General features: G+C 40.9%; 1 protein-coding gene across 2 annotated transcripts in view; it reads left to right on the forward strand.

Annotated features, from left to right (window-relative positions):
* Positions 1 to 14,695, forward strand: part of PDZRN3 (PDZ domain containing ring finger 3) — a 148,085-nt gene extending 133,390 nt beyond the window's left edge. For both annotated transcript variants that reach the window (XM_075095638.1, XM_075095639.1), the window contains 5 exons: positions 8,126 to 8,224; positions 9,095 to 9,157; positions 10,025 to 10,126; positions 11,211 to 11,327; positions 12,269 to 14,695. In XM_075095638.1, coding sequence (XP_074951739.1) covers positions 8,126 to 8,224; positions 9,095 to 9,157; positions 10,025 to 10,126; positions 11,211 to 11,327; positions 12,269 to 13,819 — 1,932 coding nt within the window. In that variant the 3' untranslated portion in view covers positions 13,820 to 14,695. The remainder of the gene's footprint in view (positions 1 to 8,125; positions 8,225 to 9,094; positions 9,158 to 10,024; positions 10,127 to 11,210; positions 11,328 to 12,268) is intronic.
* The last annotated feature ends 2,011 nt before the right edge of the window (positions 14,696 to 16,706 follow it).

Genomic DNA, 16,706 nt, shown 5'->3' on the forward strand with positions numbered 1-16,706 from the left:
CCTCCCTTTTTCATTTCTGAAAAGTTACACACATATACATATAAAATTATAGATAATAAAAGTTGAACCAGTCCTGAAGGTATGCAAGTCTATTTTCCTGCCAAATCTTTAAAAATCATTTTTGGTTTCAGTACTTATATATCCCATAAGAAGTTCATCTTCAGTTCTCTCATTCTTAACTTTAATAATCTGCTCCCAACCATTCCAAGTACAGCATATAAATTGTGGGCCTTTATTCTGCAAGACACTTAAGCAGCACTGACCCACTGAAGTGTTTTTAATTGTTTGTAATAAATATCAGTAAGGTATCTCAATGCTTCTGACTACTGCCAGCAATGTCTGGCCCAGCTAATCCATTCAAGATTATCAGTAAGCGAATAGTTTACTCTTAGCTTGCTTGCACTTCCGATTGCTTAGATCCTGGTCCTGCGAACACTTATTTGTCAAAGCAGGCAATGCTGACCTGTCTGTAGCTCTATTTAAATCAGCGGTAGATTTATCAACAGCTTCAATGGGAGCAGAGTTCAGTCGTTCTGGGAGCACCAAGTTGTTCCCATCTATAAAAGCGTTTGCAGGATCAAGGGCTGAAACCCCATAAAAAGTTTGCAAGCTGTTCTCAAATTCTGCAGATCTGGTAGTAATTCATCTCTGTATACAAACGCAAATCAAAGGATAAAATCAAAGTGGCAGTAAAATGAATGCTGTTTAGCAGACTTCAAGGCCTTATTTTTCAAACAAGTGCCCCTTTTTTTTTTTTTCTTAAATAAAACCAAATAGAATATAGATTTCGGTCTTAAGGGAAAATGTAGAACAAATTAGTATTTTCTGCCAGTGTCTTTTCAAAATCTATCTTTTAGGAAATCTAATATTGTAGATAAATTATATTGCTTCCATTAGAAGGTCAACCAGTTGAGCCGAAAACAGTTTAAACACGTGCACTTCAGTAGCCAGACGTTAATATGCCTGAAATCACAACATTAATAATTTTGACATTGATATAGTACTTGATGGCAAAAGGTGATCAGCTCAGTAACACAAGGAGATGAACATTAGAAAAGTCTCTGTGGCCTAATAGCATTTCTTAAAAACCACTAAAGATTCTTGTTCAAATCGTAGAGACTATGATCAATGGTAAGGTCAAAGTGCTAACAGGGACTCAACTGGCTAGTTGCTTTTTTTGTTTGCCTTTTGATAGATATGTTTTAAAAGACCACAAAGGCACTGTTTCGTTGACTGCAGCAGGAATGTCTAAAGCAAGAAAGCCATCAAGTCAGCCTTCTGGGCTTCTACGTCCATAAAATGTGCTTTGAATTTAAATCAGAAGCTCCTTGTCTAAACTTTTATGGTCTATAACTGACTGGTTAGTGATTTGTAACAAGTAAACAATACAAAAACATTGAAATACCCAAGCTCACAACAAGCTTCTAATGTAAATATCCATAGGAAGGAATTTATGCTGGCAGTATCGCCAAGACAGCAAAATTGTGTTCTCAGTTTTAACTCTCAACATTTATCTTAAAATTCATGACTCAGAGGTAACCGCCATATATTCCCTACTACAAAAATAAATACATAGCATTTCTTTCCTTTTGAAGTTTACATGCCACAAGGAAAGAGGGACTAAGTCCTGAACTACTATTTTATTATAAATTAAAAGTACGTTCATTCTTCGCAGAGGCCCAGCTAGAAGTCATTTCAGGTTCATAAAGGAAGAATAATGTCACTCCAGGATTCCCCAGCAGCATTACGCACTAATATGTTTATTCAAACAAGTCTGTCCAGCTGTCAGACACGCAGCCCGAGTGAGGGCTTTCTCAGTGTGTTAATTTTCTCAGATTACAAAAGAGAACATTCTACATCAAAAAGGGGGCTTGTTCTCTCACATTTGACTTTCTGTCTTTAGCCTTTCCTATATGCAATTTGTGTGTAGGTCTTGTTTTCTTTCTGAGTAGAGAACAGAACTGAACTCAGCTGAATGGCTAGTTAAGACTAAGGACAGCTTGGAGATGAAAAACTACATTAAATGTTTGCTAACTCCTAAGAAATCCCCCTTCTGATACTCTCAATCTTGGACAGAAGCGAAGCCTTCACTTCAAAAGACTGAAGGAGGACAACAGATTCATTCAAATAGCTTTCTGCCCTCCTAGCGCACAGCTCGCAGTGTTCCCGGTGTGAAACCACATCATCTGATCAGCAAAAAGTGAACACCCTGAGCACCAAAATCCATGCTTCAAAATTTGAAATTTATACTTCACTGCTTTTAGGAAACCATAAATAAGACCTGAGTACCAGGGTTTCAGGCTCTCCCCTTTACCGTACTTTGCTCCTTTGGTTGAAAGTTTTCTTCCATTTCTCCAATAATCTATTTGCAAGGGAGGGGAGGAGGTGAGAGGTAACTAGTGGCACACGGGAATCAGTAGGCTCCATCACAGGCACCCTGCAATTTTTATTCCATCGTGTTGTAAAGCATTTGAAAGCGTCTTTTATGCAAATATATTTATTCTCAGTGGAAAACTTCCGCTCTGCAGGGAGTTGCACTGATCAGGAGCTTCTCAAGGCATTACTATGTCTCTGACTACAAAAGACTTTAGCCTTAGCAGTCCTGCTCCAGCAGTGATTGAATATGTAAAGGTTTAAAAAGCACTACCTCCCTTCAGCCTTACAACTGCACTTTCTAAGAAAAGTGCTTGTATATTCTTTGTCTGGAACAAATCCAAAAGTGGTTAAACATTTCAATGTGCTGACAAGGTATTACTGAAAGGTTGTCCTCCCTTAGCTCTCTGGAGGACTTCAACCTGGCCTTAACACCTCTTACTGCATGAGAAAGGTCTTAACCATGGACCACTGGCCATCTGCTTGACAAAGAGCCTGGACATCCTTCGAGGTACCTTAACAAGGCATCCTAAACCCCTTTTCATCGGGGTGAGAAACACTTTTCTTCAGCCTTTCCTGTCACCACTGATGACTTAAGCTAGTCCAGTCTCTGTGCTCTATCACAGAATTATCATCATAGAGCTGGGCTGGCACAGAAGCCTCCAGGGAGATTTTTACTTCTTCTCTAGGGCAAGGTATTTTGGAAAAAAAAAAAAAAAACTGTTTTCTAAAATTTTCTTCTCTGGAAAGTGGAGGGGTGGGATTTTTGCTTTTTAGCTATGTTGAAAACAACATTTATCATAGAAACATTAAGGTTGGAAAACACCTCTAAGATCATCAAGTCCAACCATCAACCCAATAATACCAGGCCTCCTAAATTATGCCCTGAAGTGCCACATCTACATGTCTTTTAAATACCCCCAGGGACAGCGACTCCCCCACCTCTCTGGGCAGCCTGTGCCAATGCCTGACCACTCTTTCAGTAAAGACATTTTTCCTAATCTACAATCTAAACCTCCCCTGATGCAGCTTGAAGCCATTTCTTCTTGTCCTAATGCTAGTAACTTGGGAGAAGAGACCAACACCCACCTCACCTCAACATTTCAGGTAGTTGCGGAGAGCAATAAGGTCTCCCCTCAGCCCCCTCTTCTCCAGACTAAACAACCCCAGCTCCCTCAGCCACTACACATAAGACCTGTTCTCCAGACCCTGCCCCAGCCCCGCTGCCCTTCTCTGGACACGCTCCAGCCCCTCAAGGGCCTTCTTGTCCTGAGGGGCCCAAACCTGAGCCCAGCATTCGAGGCGGGGCCTCACCAGTGCCGAGCACAGGAGCCCCATCCCTGCCCGACTCCTGCTGGCCACCCCAGTGCTGACACAAGCCCAGGGGCTGGTGGCCTCCTTGGCCACCTGGGCACTGCTGGCTCATGCCCAGCCGGCTGTCAGCCAGCACCCCCAGGGCCTTCTCCGCCAGGCACTTTCCAGCCCCTCTGCCCCAAGCCTGTAGCATCACATGGGGTTGTTGTAACCCAAGTGCAGGACCCAGCCCTGGGCCTTGTTAAACCTCATACAATTAACCACAGCCCATTGATCCAGCCTGTCCAGGTCCCTCTGCAGAGCCTTCCTACCCTCAAGTAGGGCAATCAGGTTGGTCAGGCAGGACCTGCCTTTCATGAAGCCATGCTGGCTGGGCCTGAGCCCCTGGTTGTCCTGCACTTGCCGAGTGATCTCACTCAAGATGTATCATTCCATATGCAAAAAGACAAATGTGAAGATCACTTTCTTTAGCTTCAAGACAGCAAGAACAAGATTTTTCCACCTGCTGTACCAGTGTCAGTTACCAAAAGGTAGTGAGAAGGCCTTACACAGTAAAAAAGGAAATAGTTCTTTGTATTTATTTCCCTGACATTCTTTTCTGGGTGAAACCTACTAATGGAATAGCAAAAAAGTGGGCCCTGCTGTCCAGTTGTATCAGAAGTCAGCACAGGAGAAAACCCATCACTTTCTACAGAGAGAGACAAAAGGACAAAGTACTTATCATGCAAGCTTTGGATAATGCTTTCTGAATGTTTGAACTTTTTTACCCATCATTGTCCTCTCATTTCAGATTTCTACTGCTCATTTCTGTCTTGATAGAGAAAGGACTTTGATTTTTATAAATTTGCAGGCAGGCTGTAATTTTAAATCAGCAGTATAATAATTCAATAATCTATTGCAAATGAAGGATCTTCTGAGCTTATAGAGGTTAATTTACTATTATCACTTATTCCTAATTCATTATTATGGATGGTTGCAGGTATAATGTCATAGTGCATGTTCATTTCTTCTTGTCTTGCTACAAATGCCCTGTGGATTTTGGTAACTAGCTCTTTGAGCCCTCCTTGGCTCTACATTTAATATGGAGCCAATAATCCTTCAGACAGTTCTCTTGTGCAGACCCTGTTTTGAAGCAGCAGACAAAAACTTCTCTCAAACACCTCTCAAAATGTCACTTCTACCTGATCTGAAGTAGCAGATTTTAATTATCTGTGTGCGTAAAAGTTACATCATATATGAAATTTTTACATTTATCATACTACCGCAGCCCCGACATTACCATGCTCTGTGGATACCACCATTGTCTGCTAATTTCTGCAGATCTAGACCAGGCGTTGAATACTTCAGTGCCTCTCTTTTGTAACGTGGGTGGCTGATATGTTCATATAATTTTATACAGAGATCATGACACAGTATCTCAGCCCCAGTCAAGCACTAAATATTCTTTCATCTCAAGACTGTAGGGTACACCAGACTAATCTGAAAGAGCACATGTCTAGCAGGGTCTCTGGAAGCAGTCCAGCTGCTGCTGTGCACGCAGCGGCTGCTCTGTGCAGCGGGAGTGCAGAACACTGTGGGATCAGGCCCTTGGGCTGTCCAGAGTGCAATGCTGAACACAGAGGAGTAAGAAATCACAAGTCCTGTGGCATTGCAAACATGTGAAGTTACACCTCCAAAGTTCTCTAGGCCCATATTAATTCCCAGTGTTTAATTAATTCCTCGTATAATTACACAAGCTACCTGCACTTCCAGGTACCAGTTCTCTATTTACCCCTTTCATGAATCTGTGCATTGTACAGCCTCAGCTCTGAACATGGAAAACAACCTTTGCTTTGAAGACTTTGGTGTTGATTCTGTGTGGAATTGCACACTTTTATCTCTCAAATATTTCAAACCTTTATGGTTATATTAAAACTTCACTGACGCAAAGACCGAAACAGCTGTTCCTGTCTTTAAGTACACAAAATTATCATACTTGGGTAGCATCAAACCCACTTATTTGATTCCTACCAAGGACTAGAGGGATTGTACCCAAGGGTAAGTCTGTCAACTAATTACTCATAAAAATTCAGGTTCTAAATACCTGCTCTAAAAATTTTTTGTTCACTTCAGCTTTTTGCTGCTTTATTTGTGAGTGTGTTTTTAAATAACATATATCTGTTTTCCTCTTAAAATATACATTATTTAATTTACCAGATGGTTTATTGCCTTCCAGTATACTACAGGTGATGTCTTGGATGGTGTGCTTTAAACATAAACCCATACTTATTTTTTAATTATAATAATACCCTTTGTGGTTATACACTGTTGGAAAAACACCTGTTGTTATTCAAAACACATGGCAGGTAAGAATGAAACTAATAGCTTGCTGCCTCCTCTCCTTCCTCTCCAAAAGGTGCTGGCAAGTGTTTACATAGGATCTATGTAAACAATGACCAAAATCACCATGTTGTTTTTGTTTTGGTTTTGAGGGCTTTTTTAACATTATATATCTATTTACTAGCAGTGTAACAAACAGTAGAGTGAGCTACAGCACTGGTTTCTTGCCACTATTTCACTGCTGTGTTTTCAAATCAGTAAACTATAAAAACTTTCCTGAAGACATGAAATCTTTCTGTTCGAGTATGCAGGAAATATGGGAATCATTCTAGGCCTGAATTAGGCCCAATACACAAATTCCCACCTCATCCCCAGTTCGCAGCATGATTAAACACAGAATAAATGCATTAACTGCAGTGGCATTCCCAAGGATCGAATGAGATCAGAATCAAATCCACTTTGTCTCATCTTTTCTTCCAAAGAATTTCCATCTCTTCTCTAGAAATTCCAAAAGCTTTAGAAATCTGAAAAACAACCCCCTATTAAAGTGTTGTGTTCAAAGCTTTAAGTAATAGAAGAGGGAGAAAAAGAGCATGAGTTCACCATGGATAATATTGATTGAAACCATTTAAATACCATCTGAAGTACTAGTGACATTTACAGCTATGTTTTAAAAAAAAAAAAAAAGGAATTACACATGTTAAGTAAATAACGTGAGATTGCTGATCTTGGCAGCTGTCATCTAGACATGCCAATAAATTATTCATATCAGCTTGCTTTATTGTCTTGCCCCTCACAAATGGCCCAGCGCAGGTCCAAACAGAGACATATAGAAATAATGAGTCATGTTGTCAGGACTTTTCCACTGGAACGGACGGGTCCAAGCACAAGCCTGTGGTTCAGGGTCTGCCCTTGGGCTGGGATGGCCCTCGGATCCTGCACGGGCCAGGCCATCTTTCTCAGCCGGTGCCCCTTTGCTCCCTCTGCCTGGTCCCACTCTTCCCCTTCACAGCAACGGGGCTCGAGCCCCACAGCTGCCTCCCCCACCCTGCCTGGCCTTAGCTGCAGGGGAGCAGGACCTTTCACCACCTCGTTCACTGCTAAGCACTCTAAGGGAAGCAAAACACACACCTACAGTTGCTCTTACACCTCTACCTATGAAGAAACACCCTTTCTCCCTTTGGCAGCAACCTCAGGACTGACATCGCAGTCGCAATAAGCTGGTTACGCACATTAGATCCCCCAGGGTTCTCAGGCTCCCAGGATGTCCTGCAGAAACAAGACAGAGCTGAAGGATGCTACATGGATGGTCGTGCTGACTGCGCACCAGCCAGGAGCGTCCCACGGCTTGTGGGTATCTCTGCGGGTTTTACAACCCTTTATAGCAACCAGTGTCACAGAGCAGCAATAAATGTAGGAAAAAAAACAACCCACGTGAAATCCTCATGGCAAAAAAGCATAGAGGAAGAACATATGTTTTTAAGATGGCTTAAATGCCTCCAAGACTAACAAGACCAAGGAGCACTAGAATGATAAACCATGATCTAGTCAAACCAAACCCTTGCATGATATTGAAATGCTTACTATATTACTATTACCAATACCAAATGCTTTGCTGACAATATATTGATCTTCAGTCACACTTTTGAGAAATCTTACATCATTTCATGAAAACTACACAAATTAAGGTAATAGAGTATTATATTTTTCTCTGAAAAGCCAGAAAATTCCCCTCTTATAAGGAAATATGTATCAGCTGTGGCAAATATTGAAATCATACTTTATAAGTATTTTAGCGTTTGAAATCTTACCACTACATGAAATATAGGCAATTTTTCTTCTTTGAGATCAATAAAAGGTCTGTTTTCAAAATGACTTCATATTGATTGAAGGGTCAAAAATGCCCCAGGTATTGATTGTCTGCATATAATCACATTTTGCTCAGTAAGTTAACCTCGTCTACAAGTGAAATGAAAAGAGATCCACTATATCACTTAAGCAAAATATTTTCATTGTATTTGAAAAATTGCTTCCATCAGTCACCGGTGTCTCACTGACAATGTATTTTCTCTCCCTTTTTCTTCTTTTTTTTTTTTTTTTTTTCTTTTTAAAACCTCAGGAAGTAGATTTACACAGAGTGAACAGCCAGGACAAACTTGGCCTTACTGTATGTTACAGAACAGATGATGAAGATGACATGGGTATTTATGTGAGTGAGGTAAGATTGAGCCGATTTCCATAGGATACAGTTTGTCTTTTAAACTGCAGTGCTGGGCATTTCAGACGCGTCTTCTGTTTGCACCACGTTCGACAGACAGACTGAATGCAGTAGCTGGAAGAAATCTTTTTCCTTTTCTCCAAACTGAGTGAAATCCTGCATCCATGGAAGTCAAACTTTGTTATGGTAACACTTAGCGTTAAATTTTCCACTAACGCAGTCTCAGTGTTCCATTTCAGATGATGTTTTCAAAGTATTCTTAATATACCCACCCTTTAATTCTTTTTCTCAGTTATTCCAGAAACAATAAAAAAAACCCACACATTTTTATTTGCAAAGATCTGGGGCCCATTTGCTTCTCTTTCCCCCCTTTCATGAAATAAGTAGCATTTTATACATAATCTTTTTATCATGCAGATTCATTTCAAATTAGTAGCAGCAGTCTGGGGAAAGAAACGTATAACTAAATCTAAAATCATCCATTAAAATGCATCATTTAGGACATAATCTTTCCTGTTCTGTATGCAAAAGCTGGTTCTAATCAGAGCACTGTGTTGTAAAGCAAAATCTTAAATTATGAGATAACTCAATATCATGCAAACATGATAAACCTGCATTCTCTGAAGACACATCTCAGGAAGAAATGTTTTGGTTTTGACTTGATCATATTAATTTGCGTTTCACTTTGTCTGACATAAGCAAGGAAAACTCCTGCAATCACTAAGGGAGACGTAACAACCACAGATACAGCAGCAATGACAGACACACTGCCTTACAGTGTCAGTCATATTACCAACACTGGCTTTAAAACAGGAAGTAAATACCGAGCACTCAAACCTTCCAAGTACTCACAGTTCTCCTATTTTGTAGATTGATCCCAACAGTATTGCTGCAAAGGACGGTCGACTCCGAGAAGGGGATCGTATTATTCAGGTATGTGTGTAAATAGTTGGAAGTCTGCTAACATACTATAATCTGCTGCAGCATCTTTATTCCAGTATAATTTTTACAAATCATTTCCCTTCAGACTGGTATTCATATGCTCTGTGTTAACTTTCTGAGGGTGTTTCCCTCTCCTCTGCCATATCTCACTTAGATTATGATAGTAAAATCCTATTTGGCCCTACTCTGCAGGCTAAGCATTTTGTCAGCAGATGTCATGTGTTTCCAGTACATATCCCTATACAGTTCCACTTCTAAGTCCTCCTTCTATTACAGAAATCCTCTATTTTGGCCCAAGTAATTATTCCTCACTGCAGAATCTCTCCGGGCAGCCCTATTTATTCACAGGGATGTTAGTCCTTGTTCAGCAGGCTGAACACCCAGTGCTGTGTGCCAGAATGAGTCGTCTTCCAAGTGCAACAACCCTACACCACAGGGGCTTAGTCAGAAGTGGTCTGTCTTCTGTACAGACGCTAACACGAGTAGAGATCCACACCACACCCCATTCAGCCTCTGGGAGCAGCATCCACAGCCTCACCTGTCCCACGTTCCTGTTCCTGTTCCTTTCCACCCACCAGACCTGATGTTATGATTCTGCTCCTGTCCAACTCTCCTTCGGTTTCTGTCCTCGTAACGAGGCTCCACACATCACATGCAGAGCCGTGAAACAGCTTCATGTGTCCAAGCCAACACACTCGCCCAGCACTCACCTGAACAACAGGGCTAGAGGTGGGAACAGGGACTGTGCCTGGCCTCTGCTGCGCTGGGATCTATCCAGCCATGCAGTTCTGTCGAGCTCATCTCAGCATCTAAGCACCCCTATTCAAGGATTTCATTCTGTTGCTCTTTTCTTTAAAGATCAATGGTATAGAGGTACAGAACCGAGAAGAAGCTGTGGCACTTCTCACCAGTGAAGAGAGCAAGAATATCTCCTTACTTGTTGCAAGACCAGAAATTCAGGTACTGTACCAATAACAAAAACCCCCTCTCGAGTCTTAATTTAAAGAGTTGCTGTTTTGTAGAAAGCAATTAGCATCATCTGAAGAATTTTAACCTACCCAAATCTACCAAAAACCACATTATACAGTTTGACTGGACATATATATGGCCTAAAGTAATGGAATTCAGCAGTCACAGTACATACTTAAATATTTTATATTAAAGTTCAATTTATAAGACATTCAGGGATTTATATATCCTGCAATGCTTTCACAAACATCAGTGCAAGGTATTATGGATGGCTTCAAACCATGCCTTTGAGGAATATAGTGAACACAAATTCCTATAGCTATTGATTATTCATTCATTAAAACACCTATTATTTAGTCCTTTATACACCATCTCTTAATGTAGGTAAATACTGTCAAGAAGCATCCTCAGCTGTAATAACAGGTTGAGCCAGATCCCTTTGTAGAGGAGGGATTAGCACAACAAAGAAGCTGAACAAACAGACACGAGCACTATTGTTTGATCTGTTTCTGCTCCTGGTGCTGCAAGAGCAACCCTTGCCAATGCACCTGCAGACACAGGGTCAGGCTCACGACTATCCTGTTAGCCTAGTGTTTCTGATCCTTCCCTTGTGGGTAGCTGAGGCTGGGAGTTAAAAAAAAAAAAAAGTCTTACAGACCCATAACAAGCATTTTTCCCTCTGGCCCTTGATTCTGCCTCGCAAGCGGTATATTCAGGCTTTGGGCTCTGGAGTGGTTTTATATATTCGCATCAAGTCACGCACAAACCAAAACAGTCCCAACTCCTAGAATTATTTCCATGGATGAAAAGGCTGGTTTTGTTTCATATATATATAAATGGAAAAGATAAAACCATGCTGCTGGAGATGGAGGTGCCTGGGGCGGGAGGTAGGACAGTGAATACGTGCACTTAGCACAAGGAGATGCGTCCTTCTTCCCAGGACACAGCAGCATTGTCACAGAAAGGAATCTCCTAAGATTTCCCAATCATTTTCCACAAAGAAGGAACATAATTTATGTCAGTCTTCATACTTTTGACAACATTTGGTTTGATTTTTCCCTCCCTTTTCTCATAGCTGGATGAAGGATGGATGGATGATGACAGAAATGATTTTCTGGATGACTTGCACATGGACATGTTAGAGGAGCAGCACCACCAGGCAATGCAATTTACTGCCAGCATGCTTCAGCAGGTACTGCCATTCCGTTGTGCAACAGTGTCAAAACTTCACATTGCACTCAATATTCCAATATTGAGCTTGACTGAATACACTTAGTATCTCGAATGACGATCAAGGCAGAAGGACTTTCTGTAAAATCAAGATATTACATGACTGCCTACAAACTTCACCTGGAGGACCAAAATGTTTTCCAACGTTACCTTTTTGATTTTGCCCTTTACAACATATCAGTTCTTAGAAATCCACCATTCTGGCTGTGGTCGCTGAGAGAAGCACAAGCTAGGTGTGTGACAGATACAGTAGGCACAGAGCTAACTTACAGAATTTCCTGTTTGATATGCATGTGCCTCCTGAAAGCAGCCTGCCTCCTGAAACCTTAAAATCCAAATGGAGAGCCCAGGCAAATGACTGAAATAAGGTCTATATATGGGGAGAAAGACAAAATTTTTACATAGCAGAGTTTATGGAGGGCCACAGATTTGGGCCTGTGTCCACCGTTATTCTGCCATGATTAATGCAATCATACAAGTTCATGAACAGATTTTCAATTTTTGTCTCGAGTGTTTTTTTTTCTGGAGTTTTCTACAACTCTGCATCTTCTGTTGGAGCCACATTTTTGAAGGGACATATTCTCACTTTGGCGCCACAGTAGAACTGGATACTTCTGTGCACCAAAGGGGGAGAAGAAAATTTGAGAGGCATGACTTCTGCCATTGTTGGTATATAACTGAAAAGCCGATCTCAGGTTCTTCTGAAAAGGTCACCCACAGCACACTGTGTTTTCAGACACCACTTCTGTGAGTTCTTAATAACATTCTTGCCATACAAGTAGAAGACAAAGATGCAGCATGTGTAACAGGTGACCGATTAAGAAAACTATTAAAAGATCAGCACTCTGAAATATTTTATGTCCTTATAATAATTTCTTTCTGTCTTTTCATTTTTGCTGTTAGAAGAAGCACGAGGAGGATGGAGGTACCACAGATACAGCCACTATTTTATCGAACCAGCATGAGAAGGACAGTGGCGTGGGGCGCACAGACGACAGCACTCGCAATGATGAGAGCTCCGAGCAGGAAAACAACGCAGATGATCACACCACCTCCTCCAACACTTTAGGGAGCCAGAAGAAGCTGACTTACAGTCACGACACCCTAGGAAGCGGCGATATGCAGTTCAGCAATGAATCATTTATCTCAGCCGATTGCACGGACGTCGACTTCCTTGGTATCCCCGTAGATGAATGTGAGCGATTCCGAGAACTGCTGGAGCTGAAGTGCCAGGTGAAGTCTGCCAACCCTTACAGTCTGTATTATCATAACAGCACGCTGGATATGAGCAAAAGCGACCAAGAAAGTGTCGACAGAGAGCTGGAGATGCTGAATGAGGAGCTACGCAATATCGAGCTAGAGTGCCTGAATATTGTGAGAGCTCATAAAATGCAGCAGCTGAAAGATCAGTACCGGGAGCCCTGGATGCTACATAACAGCGGGTTCCGCAACTACAACACAAGCATCGATGTTCGCAGGCACGAGCTCTCAGACATTACAGAGCTCCCTGAGAAGTCTGACAAGGATAGCTCGAGTGCGTATAACACAGGCGAAAGCTGCCGAAGCACGCCACTCACGCTGGAGATTTCCCCTGACAATTCGCTGCGCAGAACTGCAGAAGGCATTAACTGTCAAGGTAATGAGGGGGCAGTGGCATATAATGTCTCCCAAAAGAATTTATTTGCTAGCTCAGAAAGCCATGAATCCAGCACTGGTAAATGCCATGCCTCTGCTAAAGATCCCGACCTTGGCAAGCAGCTGGAAAGCAAGGAGAGAAAAGCCAGCGATGGAAGCAAAAGCCCTACTCATGGTCAAAAACCTTCTGGCTCCTACGTTTCCCCATACCATCACTCTCCATATAAGCATGCTCATATTCCTGCCCACGCACAGCACTATCAGAGCTACATGCAGCTGATCCAACAGAAATCAGCGGTGGAGTACGCCCAGAGCCAAATGAGTCTGGTGAGTATGTGCAAAGACTTTAATTCAAGCCAGAGCGAACCGAGGATGGAGTGGAAAGTCAAGGTCAGAAGCGATGGGACCCGCTACATTACGAAGAGGCCAGTCAGGGACAGGCTGCTGAGAGAACGTGCCATAAAGATTAAGGAGGAGCGCAGTGGTATGACTACCGACGATGATGCCATAAGTGAAATGAAGATGGGCCGTTACTGGAGCAAGGAAGAGCGGAAGCAGCATTTAGTGAAAGCGAAGGAGCAGAGGAGGCGGCGTGAGTTTATGATGCAGAGCAGGTTAGATTGCTTAAAGGAACAGCAAGGTGCAGAAGAAAAGAAAGAGATGAATATCATTGAACTGAGCCACAAAAAAATGATGAAGAAGAGAAATAAAAAAATATTTGACAATTGGATGACAATCCAAGAACTGCTAACCCACGGAACAAAGTCACCAGACGGCACACGGGTGTACAATTCCTTCCTGTCAGTGACTACTGTATAATCCCCAGTGCTAAATTATGTATATAAACCACTACCATTGGGGTAGAAATCAATGCCTCGTTCAATGTGGCAAGATTTTTGTATATAAGATACAGTCATCGAGTTTATAGTTCAAATACTGAACTCTACAACTGTGGGTGCCAGGATCTCCATTGTGAAGTGGAGAGGAAGCTTGCCCATCTCCTTCAAAGGCAATATTAGCAGTGCTTTTTGGAATACTGATTGTACTTTTTTACTTGTTACCTTTTACATGAAGTGTTTAAATATCAGAATTGTATTAACCATACTTAACACAGGTAATTTGCTTAAACTATATTCATATTAAAAGGTATCCATGCTTTTCTTTACCTTAAAAAAAAATGCAAAAACCCACAAAAGCAACTGCACATATGTATTTTTTGTGAAACCATATTTTGTGATAGTATTTTGCTGTTGTTCACTTCTACACAGAGTGCTGTTTATCAGTATTTAGCTAAAGGTTTAATCTGAGAACTAGAGTCATTCTTTTGTAATATTTAACAATTATCAAACAGCAGTTTTTAGACTTACGCTCAACATTTAAACGTTTCTTTAAGGTTTCTGAAGAAAGTATATGGGTTTCATCTGAAAAGCCTGAAGCGAAATACACTATACTGCAGCTTTAAAGGATTTTAAAGCATGTTTGCAAATGTTGCAACCTATTGAAAAAATGTGCATGTACAGCTAATTTGTTTATATAAGACAGTTTGTGGAATTTGAAAAGCCCATGGTAGTAACTGTTTGCTTTATAGATTTGAATGTATTGAATTATAAAAGCAGTTTCATGAAATCATCATTAGCTACAAACGTTAACAAGTAAAATGAAGTAAAATAAATTATTGTTTTATATTTCAAACTATTTTAAATTCTTTTGACTCCCTTCCGGTTTCACCACACAGAGTATTCTTTCCTCAAGCGTAGCTCCTGTGCTGCAGAAGTGCCTGGACAGGCTACCAGAGTCAAACCTAACAGAATAATCTGCAACCTGACTTTGGGGGGAATTCAGATTGAGGTTTTCTTGAGGGAAGGAGAGATGGAGAGAAGGGGCAAGAGAAAAGTACAAGGAATATCAAGAGTAGAAGTCAAGCAATGCATATCTTCAACTCACAAGGCATTTAAGATGACCTGGAAGTGGGAAAGAAATAGGACTTCTACTCTCCTGTTTTGCTTTGTTTTGTGGTTTATTAATGGGTTATAAAAGCCACCTACAAATGTCAGTGAGGGTTTGCATTAAAACAGACAATACATAAATTAAAGCATATAGAAATTAAAGCAAATAAACACATACATTAAAAGAGATGGTGAAAAAGACAAAAAGATAAGTGTCAAAGTGGTATCACACTCCTTTTCTTGTTTTCTATTTCTAATTAAGAATTCAGATATAAATTGGAATATTCTGCTGGATTAAGTAAGGTAGACTCCTTACAAATAGCTCCCAGATTCTCCATCCTCTCCCCTTTTCCCTCGCGGCACAGAAAACCTGCTCCCAAACCCTTCTAAGTTTTTCTTTTAGACTCTTGTGTCATAACTATACAGAACAAAAATTGTCTTAACGATAGAAGTGAAAAGTTGGAAGGGAAGAGATTAACAGCTTCTCAGTGCCTATTTTGCCGATTAGCAAGAAGCAAACAATAGATTTGTTCGGGTTTCTTCCCCACTCCCTTTGTGGGCTAGCACTGAATTAGCATTGAATGTATGTCTACCATGTTCCACGGTAAACTGTTTTACATACCCGAAAATGTATCTTCAGCCCATGTAAATTGTCACTGCCCCTTGAAATCTGGCACTCATGTCAATAAGCCTCTAAATTTATCTTCAAGCAATATTTTCCTTTGGGATAAAGTACTAGTCCTACTGTAGTCTATGAAGGATTTTCTATTGACTTTGTTAGAGCCAGGATTTCACCTGACGCACAAGTAGGAAAAATATATGATTTTTGCAACACACTGCCTTCAACATAAGACGCTTGCTATCTCTGTCTCAAATCTGCTTTTACTCTGAGTTCAGGTTCTGTCCAGCCCAGTTGTGGGTGTGAGAGCCACAGCAAAATACCGCCTTTCCTGAAGTTCAGAAATTCAGGTGCACAGGCAGAGCTATTAGTGTGGAATTGCAATCCTTAAACTGGCATGAAAAGGCAGTTAAAGCATCTTTAGTCTACCTGCAAATACTAAAGTAAGACCTGAAATGCTGTAAGGAGGAAGAACTATCATCAAGGTGTTCCTCATAAAAATAGGCTCCTTTGGAATAACTTAACAGGTAATGGTTCCTTTAGGCATCAGTTATAGAAATGCTGAGCATTGCATGCGTGTAACACGCGGAAACGTGTTTGGGAATTCAAGTGTGATGTGTAGAAATTACACCAAAGCATCAACAGTATAAAATCTACATTCGTTACGATGTTGAAATAAAATTATTGGCCAAGAATTATTCTCACACCTTTGAGTTTTTCCTCACTTAACATTTTATTTTGGTCAGTTAGAAATCACCTCTAGCATCAGTTCACAGAATCTGTTGGTTGTCTGGGAAATCTGGGCAAAAGCTTTGCAAACTGCAAATTTTCCTTTTCCTTTCTCAGTTATCTTATCACACACCCTTTTTCATTGCCTTATCGAAGTACTTAATGTGGTGTTGAAATAGGAGATTTGGGGTTTTTTTATTGCTTGCAAAGAAACATTGAAATTACCATAATGTTAGTCCAAACCTGACCTCATTACAGTAAAATGAATCAGACTAGAAAGCAGCCTTTGATGCCTAAGAGGAAAAATTTCTTCCAAGAGCTTTTCTAAAAATTGCATTATAGTACATATCCTAGTGCTTAAAAGATAGCTGAAATTGTTGTTCTAGTTGCCTACAGGACATCTCACGCAAGA

Source organism: Phalacrocorax aristotelis, chromosome 6 (assembly GCF_949628215.1).
Source record: "Phalacrocorax aristotelis chromosome 6, bGulAri2.1, whole genome shotgun sequence".
NCBI classification, from domain to species: domain Eukaryota; kingdom Metazoa; phylum Chordata; class Aves; order Suliformes; family Phalacrocoracidae; genus Phalacrocorax; species Phalacrocorax aristotelis.